Source organism: Cetorhinus maximus, chromosome 9 (assembly GCF_964194155.1).
Source record: "Cetorhinus maximus chromosome 9, sCetMax3.hap1.1, whole genome shotgun sequence".
Classification (NCBI taxonomy): domain Eukaryota; kingdom Metazoa; phylum Chordata; class Chondrichthyes; order Lamniformes; family Cetorhinidae; genus Cetorhinus; species Cetorhinus maximus.
In genome coordinates this window covers 39,503,467-39,522,430 of record NC_135887.1, presented here as the reverse complement: position 1 = coordinate 39,522,430, position 18,964 = coordinate 39,503,467, and the positions used below count along the sequence as shown (strand labels likewise).

Below are 18,964 nucleotides of genomic sequence, written 5' to 3'. Positions count from 1 at the left end.
GTTCCCTAAACATCTCTTGTGCTCTATGCTCCACTTTCTCCTTTGTTTCCACAGGCCTCAGTAGCGAGGTAGGTATACAGCTATCTACATTCCACTGGGCTCGATTCGACTGTTGGTAATGACCCAGAACTGGCAGTGTCACTTGCCAGACCCACTGGCCTCTGATTTGCTAACCTGACATGATTCTGCTCTGTCTGTCTCAGCTTCTTGTGTGCTGCTTTATTTCCTCTTTTTTTCTCTCGTCTTTTGCTGTATGAAGGCAGCCGCACGCTCTCTCAACTGCCACGCCGCACTGCGCCTCCTCCGAAACCAAGGCGATCCAAGAAAGGTCTGTCTCACTTCATGCTTACCTTTTTGTTGCTTTTTCATTGAAAACATTTCCGTGTCAGTGTTTGACTCGCTGCTTCCCATTTACTGTCTAATAGCGTGGTACTGAATGTGTGAAAATGTATAAAGAACTGGTCCTGTATGAAAGCAAGGGTCTAACTAAATAATCTCTGATCTTTCAGTGCAATCCGACAAGTGGGAGGACACTCGACAGCAAGGTCAGCAAAACTTACCCTCACCTTCTCCTCATTTCTTCATCGATAATTGCATCCCAGAAGGAAAAAACAATTCGGACCAGTACTCTTATTTCCCAGTTTTTACTGGTGTTCCATTTTAAGGTATACAAGACCAGTTCGGACCAGTATTCTTATTTCCCAGTTTCTAATGTTTTTGCCTTCTGGGATTGGAATTCCATTCACATATGTTAAAGTGTCACAAAGCATGGAAAGCTAATTTCAATGTAAACAGCTGTTTCATAAAAGTATGCACTTAATGTTACTACAGGATTTATACAGAGGAATCCTGACAGGGTGTATGATAGTAAGCTTAACAGTGTTGTTATATTGAGCAATCCTCACGGCATGTGACAATGTTTTTATAAACTATAATTAATCAGAGAGATCCACACAGGGCCATGAGGTTTATTAACAATCCTCAGTGCCAGTCCCAGCTATAATTAGTTATCTCATTGATCTGCGCTCTTTTTAACATTCTGTTTCCAGCACTTGTTTGTTAAATAGTTTATAAACCAGTTTATTGTTTGAAAAGTAATTACAGTGGGTTCATCCTCACTGTCATATAACATGCTTCTCATGTCTTATAAATTAGCTGTGGAGATGGTATAACAAGCCCTCTCTCTGTAATGTGCATTTTCAACAAGGAAGGTCAAAAGGACCCGCATGCAAAATGCATATTAAGTGCACAAGTTATAACAGACACCCATTGCATGAGGAATGTATCAAGGACTCCCTCTGTATAACATGCATTATCAATGTAGAAGTTATAACGAATCCTCTCCCCTTTGTTTAATTTGCTTTTTTATGACTTCTACAATTGCTCCATATACCAGAGCTACCCTCTGTGATATTCACTACTAGCCTCCCTTTCTGTTGCAGAGTGGAGTCGGCCTGGCAGTGGACTGCAGAAATTGCCTATGAAAAGAATGGTGGCTGTGTTTGACTATGACCCCAGGGAAAGCTCTCCTAATGTGGATATTGAGGTGTGGTGCATCTACTCAGCTCACCTTGTACCATTGGCAGCCGACTAGGACTTATCCAAGTTAGCATCTTAAAACCAGTTAGAACAATAGTGGTCTCTCTTGATTTCCATCCCCTGCCAATTAAACCAGGTAATCTGATTTAATTATTTCCAGGGCATGGATGGTAGAGTTTGTTAGTCAAGCTCAGGGTAAGATTCTACGTAGTGTTCAATACATATGTGAAACCAAACATTGTATTAATAAAAATGAGGTGACATAGGCAAGGAGAACTGCAAAACTCTACCAAGGACTAACAGGGTGCATGTTAATCCGGTAATCTTTGCATAGTGAGCTTTAGGTTGTAATCCCCTGTAAGGAGTTATTGAACAGAGGTCAGTTCTGTATGTGAAAAGTTGCCTCAGATCTTTGTGTGTACTTCTTAGTGGCCAATTACAGTGTACCTGGAAAATAGGTGCAAATTCGCCAACAAATATCCCTTCACCGTTAACACAACTCAACTGGTGTCATTGCTCCTCAAGTGCCATATTGTCCAACATCCTTTAATTTCTAACACAGAAATGGCTCACTTACTGCATCAAAATGTAATTTGCATTTCTCTGCAGCCATCTCATGTGTCCTTGAAAATGAGTTTTCCCAATGTGACATTGTGAGATACCTGTGTGCTGTCACTTTGTCTCTCGGAGTAGCTTTGAGATACCACATATCAATTCACTTTGGCTCTCCTGAAGCCACATTTACCTCTCCCTGAGCTGAGAGTGAGAGTAGACAGTTGTAATGTAAAATACATTGAATGCTAGCATATTTTCACTTCTCCCTGCTATGATCTACTGGGGCCGTCTACTACAAATTAAGTTTCAATTGGCAATACTCTCATCTCTGAGTGTGAAGGTTTTGGGTTCAATCTCTCCACTAGCTGGAGTCATTCCTATCAAAATGAAAATGGTTTCAATTATTGGAGACGAATTATATTCCTCCCAGAACAATGTTGTCCAACCACCTTCAGCTGTTTCATCAATGATGTTCCTTCCATCATACAACAGCAACCTCTAGTCAGACAGCACCTTTAACACAAGAAAATATCTCAAGGCTCTTGACAGGGACATTACAAAAAAAAATGACACCAGACCATGTAAGGAGATATTAGGGCAGATGACCAAAAGCTTGGTCAAAGAGGTAGGTTTTAAGAAGTGGTTTAAACATAAGAACGTAAGAAATAGGAGCAGGTGTCGGCCATTCAGCCCATCAAGCCTGCTCTGCCATTCAGTAAGATCATGGATGCTTTGACTGTGGCCTCAACCCCACTTTGCTGTCTGGCCCTCCTCATGCATAATCATTGACTCTCTTGCAGATAAAAAATCTGTCTCAACAGCCTTGAAATTATTCAATGACCCAGCCTCCATTACTCTTTGGGGTAGAGAATTCCGAAGATAAACCACCTTCTGAGAGAAGAAATTCCTCCTCATCTCTGTCTTAAGTGGGAGACCCCTTATTCTGAAACTGTGCCTCTAGTTCTAGATTCCCTCATGAGGGGAAACATCCCCTTAGCAACTATCCTGTCAAGCCACCTCAGAATCTTATATGTTTCAATTAGATCACCTCTCTTTTAAACTACAATGAAAATAGGCCCAACCTGCTCAACCTTTCCTCACAAACAAATCCTGCATCCCAGGAATCAACCCAGTGAAACTTCTCTGAACTGCTTCCAATGCAAATATATCCTTCCTTAAATAACACATACTCTCAGTATGGTTTCACAAATGCCCTGTACAATTGTGACAAGAGCTCCCTACTTTATACTCCATCTCCCTTGCAGTAAAGGCCAACATGTTCACTGTACCTGCATGCTAACATTTGTGATTCATGTATAAGGACACCCAGATCACACTGTACCATAGCATTTTGTAGTCTCTCCCCCCTTTAAATAATATTCTGCTTCTCTATTCTTCCTATCAAAGTGGGTAATCTCACATTTTCCACATTATATTCTGTCTGCCAAATTCTTACCCACTCACTTAACCTATCAATATCCCTTTGCTGACTCTTTATGACTTCAGAACTTGTTTTCTCACCTATTTTTGTATCATCAGCAAATTTGGCTAAAATACACTCTGTCCCTTCATCCAAGATGTTAGTGGTTGAATAGTTGAAACCCCAGCACTGATCTCTGAAGCACTCTACTAGTTTCAGTTTGCCAAGTTGAAAGTGACCCATTTATCCCAACTCTCTGTTTACTCGTTAGCCAATCCTCAATGCATGCTAATATATCATCCCCAACACCATGAGCTCTTGTCTTGTGTAGTAATCTCTTATGTGGCATTGTATCGAATGCCTTTTGGAAATCCAAATACAAACATTTACTTGTTTCCCTTAACCCACCCTGTTTGTTGCATCCTCAAATAAATTTGTCAAGTACAGTTTCCCTTTCTTAAAATCATGTTGACTCTGCTTGATTGTATCATGATTTTCTAAAATGTCCTGCCACTACTTAATGATGGATTCCAGCATTTTCCAAATAGCAGGTGTCAAGCCAACTGGCCTGCTTTCTGTCTCCTTCCTTTCTTGAATAGGGGCATTACATTTGAAGATTTCCAATCCGCTAGGACCTTTCCAGAATCTAGGGAATTTTGGAAGATTACAGCCAATGATTCCTCTATCTCTGCAGCCTGAAACCTTAGGATGCAGGTCATCAGTTCCAGGAGACTTGTCAGCCATTAGTCCCATTTATTTTCCTAGTACTTTTTCTTTAGTGATGGTGATTGTTTTAAGTTCCTCACTCCCTTTTACCCCATAATTTTCTAGTATTATTGGGATACTTTTAGTGTCTTCTACCATGAAGACGGACACAGAATGCTTGTTCAAATATTCTTTCATTTCCTTGTTTCCCATTATTAATTCTCCAGGCTTATCCTCTAAGACCAAAGTTTACTTTAGCTACTCTTTTTATATACTTATAGAAGCTCTTCTTGTCCCTTTTTTATATTTCTTGCCACTTTACTCTCATGTTCTAATTTCTCCCTCTTGAATATCTTTTTTAGAGGAAAGCATGATACTGAGGTGGAAATGTTTAGGAAGCAAATTCCAGCACGTAAGGCCTAGGCAACTGAAGGTATGGCCACCAATAGAGGATTGAGTAAAATCAGGGGGCCCAAGAGGCCAGAATTAGATGAGTGCAGATATCTCAGAAGATTGAGGGACTGGAGGAGATTACAGAGCTATGGAGGGGCAAAGCTATAACAGGATTCAAAAACAAGGATGAGAATTTTAAAATCAAGACATCGCTTAATCAGGAGGCAGTGTAGGCCAATAATGATATGGGTGATGGGTTTGAGTCAGGCAGTAGTGACTGAAGTTCACAGACAGTAGAACCTGGGAGGCCAGCCAGGAGTGTGTTGAATAGTCAAGTCTAGAGGTAAAAAAAAATTGATGAAAGTTTCGGCAGCAGATAAGCTGAGGCAGGGACAGGCTCGGGCCTTGTTAAGGAGGTGGAAATAGGTGGTTTCAGTGATGGTGTGAATATGTGGTCAATGGATGGGCTGCTAGGTTGTGTTCGCCAGTCGCTTGGGCTGATTGGCTTTTAACATTTCATTCAAAGTCTGCAAATGAAAATCCTGCACAGAACAGTGTGTAAGTTGACGCCAATTTAATCTATTCACACTTGCAACCAAAAATTGTTGGAAAGACTGAGCATAAGGATAGGGCCAGTAGAGGCCAAATCCTAAAGCTAATCTGTGCCTTTTTTTTAACAGGCTGAGCTGACATTCAGTGCTGGCGACATCATTAATGTTTACGGGGACATGGATGAGGACGGTTTCTATTATGTGAGTATGTGCAAATGTATCTAGCAGTATCTTAATGTATTGGAGTGTCAGCTCAGAAAAGCCAGCCCCAAACTATCCCTTCATGCTATCTATACAATTGCGCAGACTTCCTTCGGCGAGTAACTTGCCCTCCTAGCTCCCCAAAGCCTTTGCCATCTACAAACCACATGTCAAGAGTGTGATGGAATACTCTCCACTTGCTTGGATGTGTGCAGTTCCAATAACACTCAAGAAGCTCAACACCATTCAGGCCAAAGCAGTCCACTTGATTGGCACCCCATCCACCATCTTAAACATTCCACTCCATCGACCATAGGCTCACCGTGGCTGCACTGTGTACAATTTACAAGATGCACTGCAGCAACTCGCCAAGGCTTCTTTGGCAAAACCTTCCAAACCTGTGACCTCTATCACCTAGTAGGACAAGGGCAGTAGGCGCATAGGAACACACAGCCCTCAAAGTTCCCCTTCAAGTCATACAACTTTCTGACTTGGAAATATATTGTTGTTCCATCATTGACATTCAGTCAAAATCATGGAAATCCCTGCTTAACAGCACTTTGGGTGTACCAGCACAGACTGCAGCAGTTTCCAGAAAAACAGCAATATAATTGTGCTTTTCAATTTGCATACTGTATTCACTGCTTATGACCCGGTCCTCTCTACACTGGGGAGACCAGACACAGACTGGGTGAGCTCCGTTCAATCTACAAGCATGTCCGTGAACTTCCTGCCATTTGTCATTTTAATTCTCCACCTTGCTCACACTTTGACCTTTCTGTTCTTGGCCTGCTACAGTATTCCAATGAAGCTCAATGCAAGCTCAAGGAATAGCACCTCATCTTTTGACTCAGCAATGTACATGCTTCTGGGTTCAACAATGAGTTCAACAATTTTAGATCATAACCTCTGCCTCCTTTTTATTTCATCTCTTTTTTGCTGGTACAGTTTTTTCTCATTTCTTTCCTTATTTCCTTCACTTTACATTCAGAGAACAGACATCCAGCCATTCACACCTCAGTTGAACATATCTTTTGTTTCTTTACCCTACCCATACCATTTTCTTTGGCTTTGTACCAGGAAACTTTTTAGTCATTTAATTTCTCCTGCGCTCCACCCTATCACAGACATTCCTTTTGTTCTTCCTTCCCCCCTTTCATTCGCTCAAAACCTATTATAGTCCCATGTTTCCTCAGTTCTGATGAAGGGTCATCAACCTCAAACATTGCCTCTGTTTCTTTCCACCAATGCTGCGTGATCTGCTGAGTAATGTGTGGCACTACCACCATGCTAAATGGGATAGATTTAGAATAGATCTAGCCGCTCAAGACTGGGCATCCACAAGGCCCTGTGGGCCATCATCAGTAGCAGAATTGTACTCAACCACAATCTGTAACCTCATGGCTCGGCATATCCCCCACTCTACCATTACCATCACGCCAAGGGATCAACCCTGGCTTAATGAAGAGTGTAGGAGGGCATGCCAGGAGCAGCACCAGGCATACCTAAAAATGAGGTGTCAACCTGGTGAAGCTACAACACAGGACTACTTGAGTGCCAAACAGCATAAGCAACAAGTGATAGACAGAGCTAAGTGATCTCACAACCAATGGATCGTTTCTAAGCTCTGCAATCCTGCCACATCCAGCCGTGAATGGTGCTGGACAATTAAACAACTCACTGGTGGAGGAGACTCCATAAATATCCCCATCCTCAATGGTGGGGGAGCCCAGCACGTCAGTGCAAAAGAGAAGGCTGAAGCATTTGCTACAATCTTTAGCCAGAAGCACCAAGTGGATGATCCATCTCGGCCTCCTCCAGAGGTCCCCACCATCACAGATGCCAGTCTTCAAGCCAATTTGATTCACTCCACGTGATATCATGTAACAGCTGAAGGCACTGAATACAGCAGAGACTGTTGTCCCTAACAATATTCTGGCAATAGTACTGAAGACTTGTGCTCCAGAACTTGCTGCACCCCTAGCCAAGCTGCTCCAGTACAGCTACAACATTGGCATCTACCCGGCTACGTGGAAGATTGCCCAGGTATGTCCTGTACACAAAAAGCAGGACAAATCCAACCTCGCCAATTACCGCTCCATCAGTCTACTCTCGATCATCAGTAAAGTGATGGAAGGGGTCATCAACAGTGCTATCAAGCGGCACTTGCTTAGCAATAACCTGCTCACTGACGCTTAGTTTGGGTTCTGCCAGGGCCACTCAGCTCCTGACCTCATTACAGCCTTGGTTCAAACATGGGCAAAAGAGCTGAACTCCTGAGGTGAAGTGAGAGTGACTGCCCTTGACATCAAGGCCGCATTTGAACAAGTGTGGCATCAAGGAGCCCTAGCAAAACTGGAGTCAATGGGAATCAGGGGGGAAAAGTTTCCGCTGGTTGGAGTCATACCTAGCACAAAGGAAGATGGTTATGGTTGTTGGATGTCATTCAGCTCAGTTCCAGGGTATCATTGCAGGAGTTCCTCAGAGTACTGTCCTAGGCCCAACCATCTGCAGCTGCTTCATCATTGACCTTCCTTCCATTATAAGGTCAGAAATGGGGATGTTCGCTGATGATTGCACAATGTTTAGCACCATTCGTGACTCCTCAGACACTGAAGCAGTCCATGTCCAAATGCAGCAAGACCTGGAAAATATCCAGGCTTAAGCTGATAAGTGGCAAGTAACATTCGCACCACCAAGTGCCAGGCAATGACCATCTCCAACAAGAGAGAATCCAACCATCGCTCCTTGACATTCAATGGCATTACCATTGCTGAATCCACCATTATAAACACCCTGGGGGTTCCATTGACCAGAAACTGAACAGGACTAGCCATATAAATTCTGTGGCTACAAGAGCAGGTCAGAGGCTAGGAATCCTGCGGCGATTAATTCACCTCCTGACTCCACAAAGCCTGTCCACCATTTACAAGGCAGAAGTCAGGAGTGTGATGGAATATCCTCTACTTGCCTGGATGAATGTAGCACCAACAACACTCAAGAAGCTTGACACCATCCAGGACAAAGCAGCCCGCTCGATTGGCACCTCTTCCACAAACATTCACTCCCTCCACCACCATTGAACAGTGACAGCAGTGTATATCATCTACAAGATGCACTGCAGAAATTCACCAAGACTCATTAGGCAGCACTTTTCAAATCCACGACCGCTACCATCTAGAAGGACAAGGGCAGCAGATGCATGGGAACATCACCACCTGGAAGTTCCCCTCCAAGCCGTTCACCATCCTTGGAAATATATCGCCGTTCCTTCACTGTCGCTAGGTCAAAATCCTGGAACTCCCTCCCTACACCATATGGACTGCAGCAGTTCAAGAAGGCAACTCACCACCACCTTCTCAAGGACAATTAGGGATGGATAATAAAGGCTGGCCCAGCCAGCGAAGTCCATATCCTGTAAACGACAAAAAAAAATTAGAGTTTTTTTGTTTTTATTTGTCACTGCAGGTATTCCTGGCCTGAGGATTGTTCCCTGTGACGTGGATCCTCCTGTTCTATATTAGGCCACCCATATTAGGTAGACTAATAGTGCCAGCTTGTCTTGGTAAAGGAATGTTCAAAGCAGTTTTCAATGCTTTTGTCTTCTTAGGCCAGTTAGGTGAAAACCACACTGCCTCGCATGCTGCATAGAGAATTTAAATTTCTGCTCCCATTAATATGTTTCAAGTTGTTGATGCTAACTGAACTTAGTATTTTAGTTTAGAATTGAGGTAACAGTGCTAAAACCGGCCCTTCCCAAACTTCAGGACCACAAAAATATGACAAAGCAAATCAGAGCAAACAACAAAAACGTCACTAAACCTGAGTTTCCAAAGACTTGAGGGCAGTTCAGACACACCTATTTTATTAGGTTGGTTGTTTTAATCCTAAATTTCCCCCTCGCACAAATATTTGAATCTTGTCTGCACTCAGTCACGTGACTGGTACAGTAGCTTGAGCCATATGTAATAGGTTTCTGTGTTTTGCCATTTTAGGGTGACCTAAATGGATTACATGGACTTGCACCATCCAACTTCCTGGAGCTGATCACTGTGGAGGAGACAGTGGAGGCAGCTGCTGGGAATACCATGTCAAAACCTCCTCCAACTGTAGCACATAAGGAAAAACCGGTAAGACCAACCGATGCAGTGTTGTGTAAAATACAAATTGTACACTCCTGTTGTGAAATATTTGACCAACTATATAACACTTCTACTGGGCTCTGCATGTAGGAAGTCAAGACCAAGGGCACTTTTCAGGTGAAGGAGGATTAGCGGTCCAGAGGTAATTGAACCAAAGTAAGGAACGGAGAAAAGATGGAAGAGAAATGGGTTGGGAAGAGAGCACGAGGGCAGGGCAGAGCATGAGGAGAGGGGAGTGGAACTTGGGATGGGGTGAAGGGAAGGGATACATGGGTAGTAGAGAGGGCAAAGGGAGTGAGAGGAACAAATGGACTGAAGAGGAGGGGATGGAAAATTGAAAAAAAGAGGGAAGGGCATAAGGTCAGGGAAAGGTGAAAGAAACAGGAAGGGGGAAGATCATTTCAGTCAGTGGGGGTGGTAAATGCATTTTCTTTTGGCTAGGTTAAATCTGTGAGGCTTTGTGCTTCCTAAAGAAGACTTGGTAGCTTTGGCTGTAGTCTGATACCTATTTGCAGGTTTTGACTACCATTTAAGTAGGTGTGTAAACTAACCTTTCGATTTTTCCTAAGTCAAACATTTTGATGTTTTTTTAAGGTGCACAACACTTTCTTATATTTACTACAGACTTTAAGCTTTTTTATTGCTGCCATTTTCTTTGAAAACCTCTTTTTCCCTTTGTGCGATTCTAAAGGTAAGTTTCTTACTTTTGCATCAACTGGCTGTGTTATGATAAGTCTCATAATGTTATATTCAATATTATCACCCAGATGTGCAGCACCTTTGGAAAGTTGTGATCATGCTCCATTTTTAATGGATAATACATAAATTATATATATTTTATTTTCTCTCAGTCTTTACATTTTAGTTGTCACTTTAAACTTTTTTTTGAAAACAGTAAATTTATGGGTTTTAGTACAAGAATTCTACATCCTTTATCCAAGTGTTCAAACTCTGCAGGTGTTCAGTTCATTGTAGCAGATAATGAGCTGGCTGAGCTGTATTGCCAGCAGATAATGACTCTTGCTGTGTGGTACTAAGACCTGATTGGAGAAGCTTGTTCTTATTAAAACCTTTTTGTTCATTTACTCACTTGTATTAGTTGTTTCACTTTCTTTTATTATAATATTTCTGTTTCTCTACCTTTTTCCATGGCAACAGAGGAAGACTGTTCATTTCAAGCGGTAATTAGCATCCGGGAGGCTTGTAAGTTTATGTTACTGAAGATACTGCTGCAGCTTTCAGACACTGTCATTTGCATTGCAGCATGCACACCAGAAGGAGCTGCATTTCTGCAGTAATCACAGCACGAGTGCAAAGAACAGAGTTACAGGAACCATCCCAATATTGGGAAATATTTCTAAATAGTACAACATTCTTTGTACCTCAGTCGAAGTTTAACAACCTCCATTGCTCCTTTCTGGTTTACTTTTCGCTTAATGAACCTGCACTTCAGGATAATGTAACCAGTAATCCAGTAGGCTACATATCGTCTGTGCTCTGATTCCCCAGTCATCAACTTGGTGATCCAAGCTGCTGTGCTAAGAGGAAGGGGCTAAGTCAAAGCCAGAAGATAATTCTTCCTCATAGGGTGAGAGGGTATATCATACAGAGCCATTCTCAAACCCATTGCCCATAGCTATCATAAACAGATCAAGAGTGGCACAGGTGAACATCTGAGAGTATGTTGGCCAGTTGCCCTCTTAGCAATGGTATAATGCCAGGATAATCCTAAAAAGGCATAATTAGGAGATTTGTGATTGGGATACAGTTAGACACATTCATGGTGAAAAGGTACGGTTAAATATCTGCTGCAGAGATAGCTAGTGGTGTGGTTAAGTTAAATCCTGGAGATGTAGGCAGATTTCCAGGGTGCACAGATGTGCTCAGGTCCCAAGTTTCCAGGAATATACTTAAATTCCTGAGGGTAGCTCAGATGCAGCTGGATAGCTCTCGCCTGAGTTGGTGCAGCTCCAGTCCCCATTCCCAATAACTTCCTATTCTGAGTTGCCCCTCTGCTGGGCATAAACATATTCAGCTGTTAGGAGGATGTACTGCTCACCATATATATAATAGTGCAAGGTGCCAGAGCTCTGTAGCTCTCAAAGCTGATTGTGAGCATCAGCACAAGGTACCCCAAGTTCAGACCATTCTTAGAATAAAAAGCAACTGCAGAATCATGGAGCATGGCCAAAAGGTTTGGGATTCTCTTTGTGATTCACAAAAAAAAATTAAAAATGTAATGAAATCACTTGTATCAGATTAAGGGCAATATTTTGGCAGATTTGCCGGTGTTATGCTCTTTTGGCTCTGTCCTTTGCACTGGCTGCAAAGTAGGACTTGATGTGTGCACTTCACCTGCAGTAATGCTAGATAACAGATTGGATTAATAGATGTGCTTGGCTGTATCACTCACACTCAGGTTAGCTATAATAGGACATGTTATGCGCAAGAGGACTTGAGTACAGGAGGAAGGATGTCTTACTGCTGCTGTACAGGGCCTTGGTGAGATCACACCTGGAGTATTGTGTGCAGTTTTAGTCTCCTTACCTAACAAAGGATATACTTGCCATGGAGGGAGTGCAGACTGATTTCTGGGATGGCAGGATTGTCGTATGAGGAGAGATTAGGCCTGTATTCGCCGGAGTTTAGAAGAATGAGAGGGGATCTCATTGAAACATATAAGATTCTGACAGAGCTGGACAGACTGGATGCAGGGATGATGTTATCGCTGGCTTGGGGGTTTAGAATGAGGGATCACAGTCTCAGGATATGGGGTAGGCCATTTAGGACTACGATGAGGAGAAACTGCTTCACTCAGAGGATGGTGAACCTGTGGAATTCTCCACCACAGAAGGTTGTGGAGGACAAGTTACTGAGTTTATTTAAGAAAGGAATAGATAGATTTCTAGACTCTAAAGGCATCAAGGGGTATGGGGAGAGAACTGGAGTATGGTGTTGAGACAGAGGATTAGCCATGATCATATTGAATGGTGGAGCAGGCTCGAATGGCCAAATGACTTACACCTGCTGCTGTTGTTCTACGTTTCCATGTTTATGTTTTTAGTACAAAAGCAAAATACTACGGATGTGGAAATCTGAAATAAAAATGGAAAATGCTGGAAGGTCATCAACCTGAAACTGTAATTTTGTTTCTCTTTCAACAGATGTTGCCTGATATGCTGAGTAATTTTTGGCATTTTCTATTTTTACTTCTCACCCTTGAGTCAGCAGTAGTTAGATTTCTCACTCCTATTAGCTGGTTCCTCCTGGATTGCCATTCATCCTGGCATTGCCTCCAGTATTTTGCTGACTAGACAGGTGGAGTTGCATTACCCATCAGTGTGAATGGATCAGAAGAGGAAGCAGTTGAAGTTCATTCAAATTAATTTGATGGTTCTCATCTTCCCAATATAAAGGAATTTAATAGATAAGGGAGTAATACAGTTGTATGTAATCAGCTTTCAAACCTGGTTTACTATTATATTTTCTTCTCTATTGGTGAGTCACCTGGAGAACTGGAAGGGAGGATGTCGACTGATGAGGGGGAGATGGTTATGCTGCAGCAGTAGCTGGAATGTGAGGTACAGAAGATCTGACAGCAGAGGTATCTTCAGTAGTATAAGTTGTTGACAGTGTTATGTGACTCCTGTTGGTAAGATAAGACGTTGATTTATTCTGGGTCATGGTTAACAATAGCTTCTTGCTTGCTTTGCATGATCCAGTTGTGACTGGCTAACATTGTTCAGTCCATCGCTTTTTGATTAATAAGCACTGATAAGTGACTACACTGGCTCACAGTTGTCAAGACCCATGAGAAAAGCCCTGGGCTTGTGATTCAGCATCATACATGTTGTTTTATCTGTCAAATCAAATGAGATGTTAAAGGATTATTCAGAATGATAATATCATTATAGAACGTATGGTGGTGCCGGTTGTCTTAGTATGCAGAACAGGAATTGTTAGACAGAAAAGACCAAGGTTCATCTAGCTCACCGCAGTAATCCTGGTAGACACATGATGCAACAAAAATGGTGTTATTGACTAATCATAGCAATCAATCTCATCATCTGAGATGCCAGTCAGTGGATTGCCTATGTCTGTCTGAGGCAACTGGGACACTTTCTATGTTACTTGGTGCCTCATACTTCTGATCAGCTCATCATAGGGCAACACTCGTACCACTGGTTTTGTAGCAATCTGTTATTTGGCTGGACAGGGTATGAGGCAGCTCTGCCCCATCTTCCAATCTTTGCCTCCTTTCCCGTTTTCCCCCTCTGTTTGCCCTTTTTGAGAGAGTGGCTATGACAGAAGGGTAAAGTACAGCAAAGGTGAGAATAAAGAGAATGACAAGAAATGTGCAGTTCCATCATATTCAGATTAATGGGAACAATACAAATTCCATATCCCTATTCCTTCAGCAGTGGCAGCTTTTAAAACATGTTATTCCGTTTAATCTCAATGAATTAATGTGAGCAAATCTTTTTTTGTTTGCTCACATGTATGCGTCTCAGTTCCTTAAATTGCATTGGAAGCCAGTGTATTATCTACAAGATTGATGCAAGACCAACGTGGAAGAGAGACAATGTCCTATTGAGAGCTGACATACTCCCAATCTGTAATCATTAATGTGAACATTTCTCTTTAGATAGTTAACTAAAATCAAATCAGTTCATGTTAAAATGTAAATATTGTTAAATTAAAATCTTCAGAGCAGTCGAACAAAATGAATACTAAATTTGCGGTAAGTGTTTCTCAAGTCCTCATTTGTCAATTCCTGGCCAATTTTGTAGTTTAAAAATCAGAATGCAGGAAGGCATGTGAACAGAAATGCTTATGAGACAAAAGTGTATCAGCTGCAGTGAAGCCACATTATACATACATACCCATGATTAGCTTTGCTTTTGTTCTACACTGAAACATCAGCTTTAAAAGTAACTCAATTAAGGTTCCAAGCTTTCAAGATAAGAAAAAAATTAATCTTTCCAGAGCCATAAATGATCAGCAAAAGGAGGACTGAAGCCTTAACAGATTGTGTTTGTGTGGGAGAAGTGAAGGAACATCAGAAGCACAGTTACCGTTAGCTGGCACACGTGGCTCAGGGGGACCACAGAGAATTGACAACCAATTCTGCCCTTGACTTTGAACTAAACTTAGGAATGAATGTTCATCCTTTTCTGCTAATCAAGGCCATAGTGGAGGAGATTGTGGCAGGTGGGTGTGGGATACAGGATTAATACAAGACTGAAGCCAATCTTGATTACTGAAAGGGCTGAATTACTTTATGGCTCAAGTCGATATTAAAAACAACGCGGCACCATTCAAAGAAGAACAGGGTCTGCTTCTGATATTGTCTAATATTTCCCTCAAACACTATTGCTGCACGAAGATCAACTGGTCATCCATCTCATTGCTGGAATGAGGTCTTGCTGTGTATAAAATATCAAAGTTTTGACGTTTCTCAATGACAATTTAATTGTGAAGCACTTGGGTACATTTCTGAGAAGGGTGATAAGTTGCTGTGTAAATAAAAAATCTGCCAGTCTTTGAACAGAGATTCAGTCTCTTTTGGAAGAGTGATAATGGATGGAACGAGGGTGATTGTGACCAGGTTTACAGGGTCTGAACATCTAAGCAGCAGCATAACTAGTTATTGGCATAAGGACAGAATCAGCAGAGTTTAGAGGCAATATAGTTTGTCTTCTGTTTGAAGTGTGTGTTGAGGTGGCAACGAGTGTGTAATGTGAAGTGTGTTTCTTACTCTCCCCTGTATTATATCAATAACTTTTGTTCTGACTTTTCTTCCATCAGCTGAACTCAGATGAAGCAGACGTTTTGAGTCCAGTTTTGCCAGTAACTGACTATCCTGCTGTCACAGGACTGAGTTTGGACAATCAGGGATGCAGTGAAAACATCTCCAATAACAAGAAAAAAAAGGGTTTTTTTTCCAAAGGAAAGAAACTGTTCAAAAGATTGGGATCTAGTAAAAGAGAGTAACTTGGAACTGGGATCCAGTAGCAGCAAGAAACTCCCATCTGGGATCCAGTAGCAGCAAGTAACTCCCACCTGGGATCCAGTAATTGAGTAACTCTGATCTGGGATCCAATAACAGAGTAACTCCCATCTGGGATCCAATAACAGAGAGTAACTCCCATTCAACCTCTAGTAATAGAGAGCAACTTCCACCTTGAATCCAGTAAATCACTTGAGATGATCGTGGACCTTGGAAATGATTGGAAACTGAGAGAAATTATTAACATCAAACAGGGATCACATCCACCGATGCAGAATCCTTTCTACTGCAAAACCGAAAGAAGCTTCCACCATCCCTTTGCCTTTTGAGATCTTTTACTTAAGTCACCAGTGTTTGCAATGATGCAGTTGAAAGAAAGCTTGGCCAGAAGCTCTTATCCACACTGAGTACTTGCTGAGCACTATATAAACCATCAGAAGAGAATGCCTTTATACAGGTGATAATAAATACACTCCATGAATTTTCAGCGTACTGGAAATATCTAGCTTCAGCTCACCTCATCTGCAACTGTCAGCAGGCGTGATTAATATTGTTCATGCATTGATGCTCCAGTGACTGCTTAATAGCACAGAGCTGTTCTCTTCAAGTAGCTACATGGCAATATTGTTTAAGCTTTGCAGAGGTATTAATCTCTGCATTTCATAAACTTCAGAGTCAGATAGGTAGTGGCTCTGTGGCCAGAGATATGTCAGGGATCCACTGACCAGTTATGATGAATAGGAACCCGAGTGACAATGGAATTGCAATGTAACCAATAGATGACCACCAGTTTATTACCAGATGTTGTCTCACTGATTAGTGTCTTTCTGGGGTTGCACGCTGGTGAGTTCTGTTGACTTATATCGGCAATCAGTTTGTATCTAGGGTTGTCACCATTTACCAAGTCCAAAATGGTGCAGGGCAGGGATTCACAATCAGGGCTGGTGTTCTAATATTTGCATTGTTATTGATGAAAATTGATTAAAAAGTTTTTTAAAAATGTCTCCATGTCATGAGATATAGAAGTAAATGGAAACATGTTGTTCCGTGTCAGACATCAGACTTCTGGTGTCCTGTTTGCATGTTAGAAATTTCCAAACAGTCTGTCCAAAATCCAGCCAGAAGATAACAACTTTGTCTGAAACCACTAATGTGGAAAGTATCCTTGTATTTTGAGATCTGATCCATTGCGTTGCTAAAGGCGAGTAATGGTAAGGTTTGTCCTCTGCCTTATTCAAGAAAGACAGCTTAATGGATTTCTAAGCATGAAAACAGATTTTCAGATGCCAAGCCACAATACCCTGCCAGTTTTCAGCTGACACCCTGAGTTTGTGCACATACATATTCTGTGTTCCAGGCTCCTGAGCAGCTGTCAAACTTAAAACAGAACTTATTTTCATACCTTAAAGAATTGCCATCATGTTTAAATTCTAGCACGCCACTTTGTAATATACAGTCAAGATTTTGTACAGAAGAGTTTATATGACTGTGACATTTATAAATATTTTCACCTCTTGTTTTGCATGCATCATTGGGATCGAGTCCGGCTGTGCTCTGCATGGAGTGCACTTGTGAACAGGGCCCAAGCCCTTACTGTTAAATGCTTTTCCTTTGTTTCTACATAGAAATGTTTTTACTGAAATAAAGTCTATTTTCACAGAAACTGTCTATGCATTTTAGTAATTATTTTAAACTGTTGAGGATATGGTGGGCTGGGACTGCAGGAATAGTAGGACGAGGACAGGCCATGAGGAGGGTATGTGGTGGCAATTGGCGTGAGATGTCAGGCACAATGGGCAAGTCCCCCAGGATTACAGGGACAATGTGGGGAAGTCCATGGGGAGTACATTGGCAGTTTTGGGTGAGACTGCAAAGGAACAGAGAGAGTGAGATCGATTACTGCCCCGTCAGTCTACTCTTGATCATCAGCAAAGTGATGGAAGGGGTCATTGACAGTGCTATTAAGCGGCACTTACTCAGCAATAACCTGCTCACTGACACTCTGCTTGGGATCCACCAGGGCCACTCAGCTCCTGACCTCATTACAGCCTCAGTCCAAACATGGATTAAAGAGCTGAACTCAAAAGGAGGTGAGTGTGACTGCCCTTGACATCAAGGCAGCATTTGACTGGGTGTGACATCAAGGAGTCCTAGCAAAATTGGAGTCAGTGGGAATCAGAGGAAAAACTCTTCACTGGTTGGAGTCATACCAAAACAAAGGAAAATGATTGTGATTGTTGGAGGTCAATCATCTCAGTCCCAGGACATCACTGCAGGAGTTTCTCAGAGTACTGTCCTAGGCCCACCATCTTCAGCTGCTTCATCTATGACCTTCCCTCCATTATCAGGTCAGAAGTGGGGATGTTCGTGGATGTTTGCGCAATGTTCAGCACCATTCGTGACGACTCAGATCCTGAAGCAGTCTGTGCCCATATTCAGCAAGACCTGGACAACATTTAGGCTTGGGCTGATAAGTGGCAAGTAACATTTCCGCCACACAAGTGCCAGGCATTGACCATCTCCAACAAGGGAGAATCCAACCATCTCTCCTTGACATTCAATGTCATTATCATCGCTGAATCCTCTACTATCAACATCCTGGGGTTATCATTGACCAGAAAATGAATTGGATCAGTTATATAAATACTGTGACTACAAGAACAGATCAGAGTTTGGGAATTCTGTGGCACGGAACTCACCTCCTGACTCCCCAAAACCTGTCCACCATCTACAAGGCACAAGACAGGAGTTTGATAGAATACTGTCCACTTGCCTGGATGGGTGCAGCTCCAACAACACTCAAGAAACTCAACACCATCTAGGACAAAGCAGCTCACTTGATTGGCACTCCACCCACCACCTTCAACATCCGCTCCCTCCACCACCAACGTACAGTGGCAGCAGTGTGTACCATCTACAAGATACAGAAACTCACCAAGGCTCCTTCAACAACACCCTCCAAACCTGCAACCTCTACCACCTAAAAGGACAAGGGCAGCTGATGCATGGGAACACCACCATCTGCAAGATCCCCTCCAAGCCGCACACCATTCTGACATGGAAGTATATCGCTGTTCCATCACTGTCGCTGCATCAAAATCCTGGAATTCCCTCCCTAACAGCACAGTGGGTGTACCTACATCACATGGACTGTAGCGATTTAAGGTGGCAGTTTACCACCATCTTCTCCAGGGCAATTAGGGATGGACAATAAATGCTGGTCTAGCCAGTGAAGCCCAAATCCCATGAACAAATAGTTAAAAAAAAGATGATGGGGAGTATAGAGAGAGCTGGGGCGAGATCACATGGACTGCAGTGACAGTGAGGTAAGACCATAGGAAATACAGTGGCATTGGAGATGAGACCACAAAAAGTACAGTGACAAGAAGGTGATACTGCAGAAAATACAGTGACTGTAGAAATGAGACCATGGGTGTACAGTGATAGT

The 18,964-nt window shown here is 42.3% G+C and overlaps 1 protein-coding gene across 12 annotated transcripts in view; it reads left to right on the top strand.

The window, feature by feature from the left end:
• tspoap1 (TSPO associated protein 1) overlaps window positions 1-17,179 on the top strand; it is a 307,699-nt gene extending 290,520 nt beyond the window's left edge. For 7 of the 12 annotated variants that reach the window (XM_078548561.1, XM_078548560.1, XM_078548567.1 and 4 more), the window contains 6 exons: window positions 260-328; window positions 510-545; window positions 1,443-1,546; window positions 5,293-5,364; window positions 9,360-9,494; window positions 15,315-17,179. In XM_078548561.1, coding sequence (XP_078404687.1) covers window positions 260-328; window positions 510-545; window positions 1,443-1,546; window positions 5,293-5,364; window positions 9,360-9,494; window positions 15,315-15,500 — 602 coding nt within the window. In that variant the 3' untranslated portion in view covers window positions 15,501-17,179. Of the gene's footprint in view, window positions 1-259; window positions 329-509; window positions 546-1,442; window positions 1,547-5,292; window positions 5,365-9,359; window positions 9,495-10,664; window positions 10,710-15,314 lie in introns of all 12 variants that reach the window. The other 5 variants (XM_078548568.1, XM_078548562.1, XM_078548563.1 and 2 more) reach the window with 4 other exon arrangements.
• The last annotated feature ends 1,785 nt before the right edge of the window (window positions 17,180-18,964 follow it).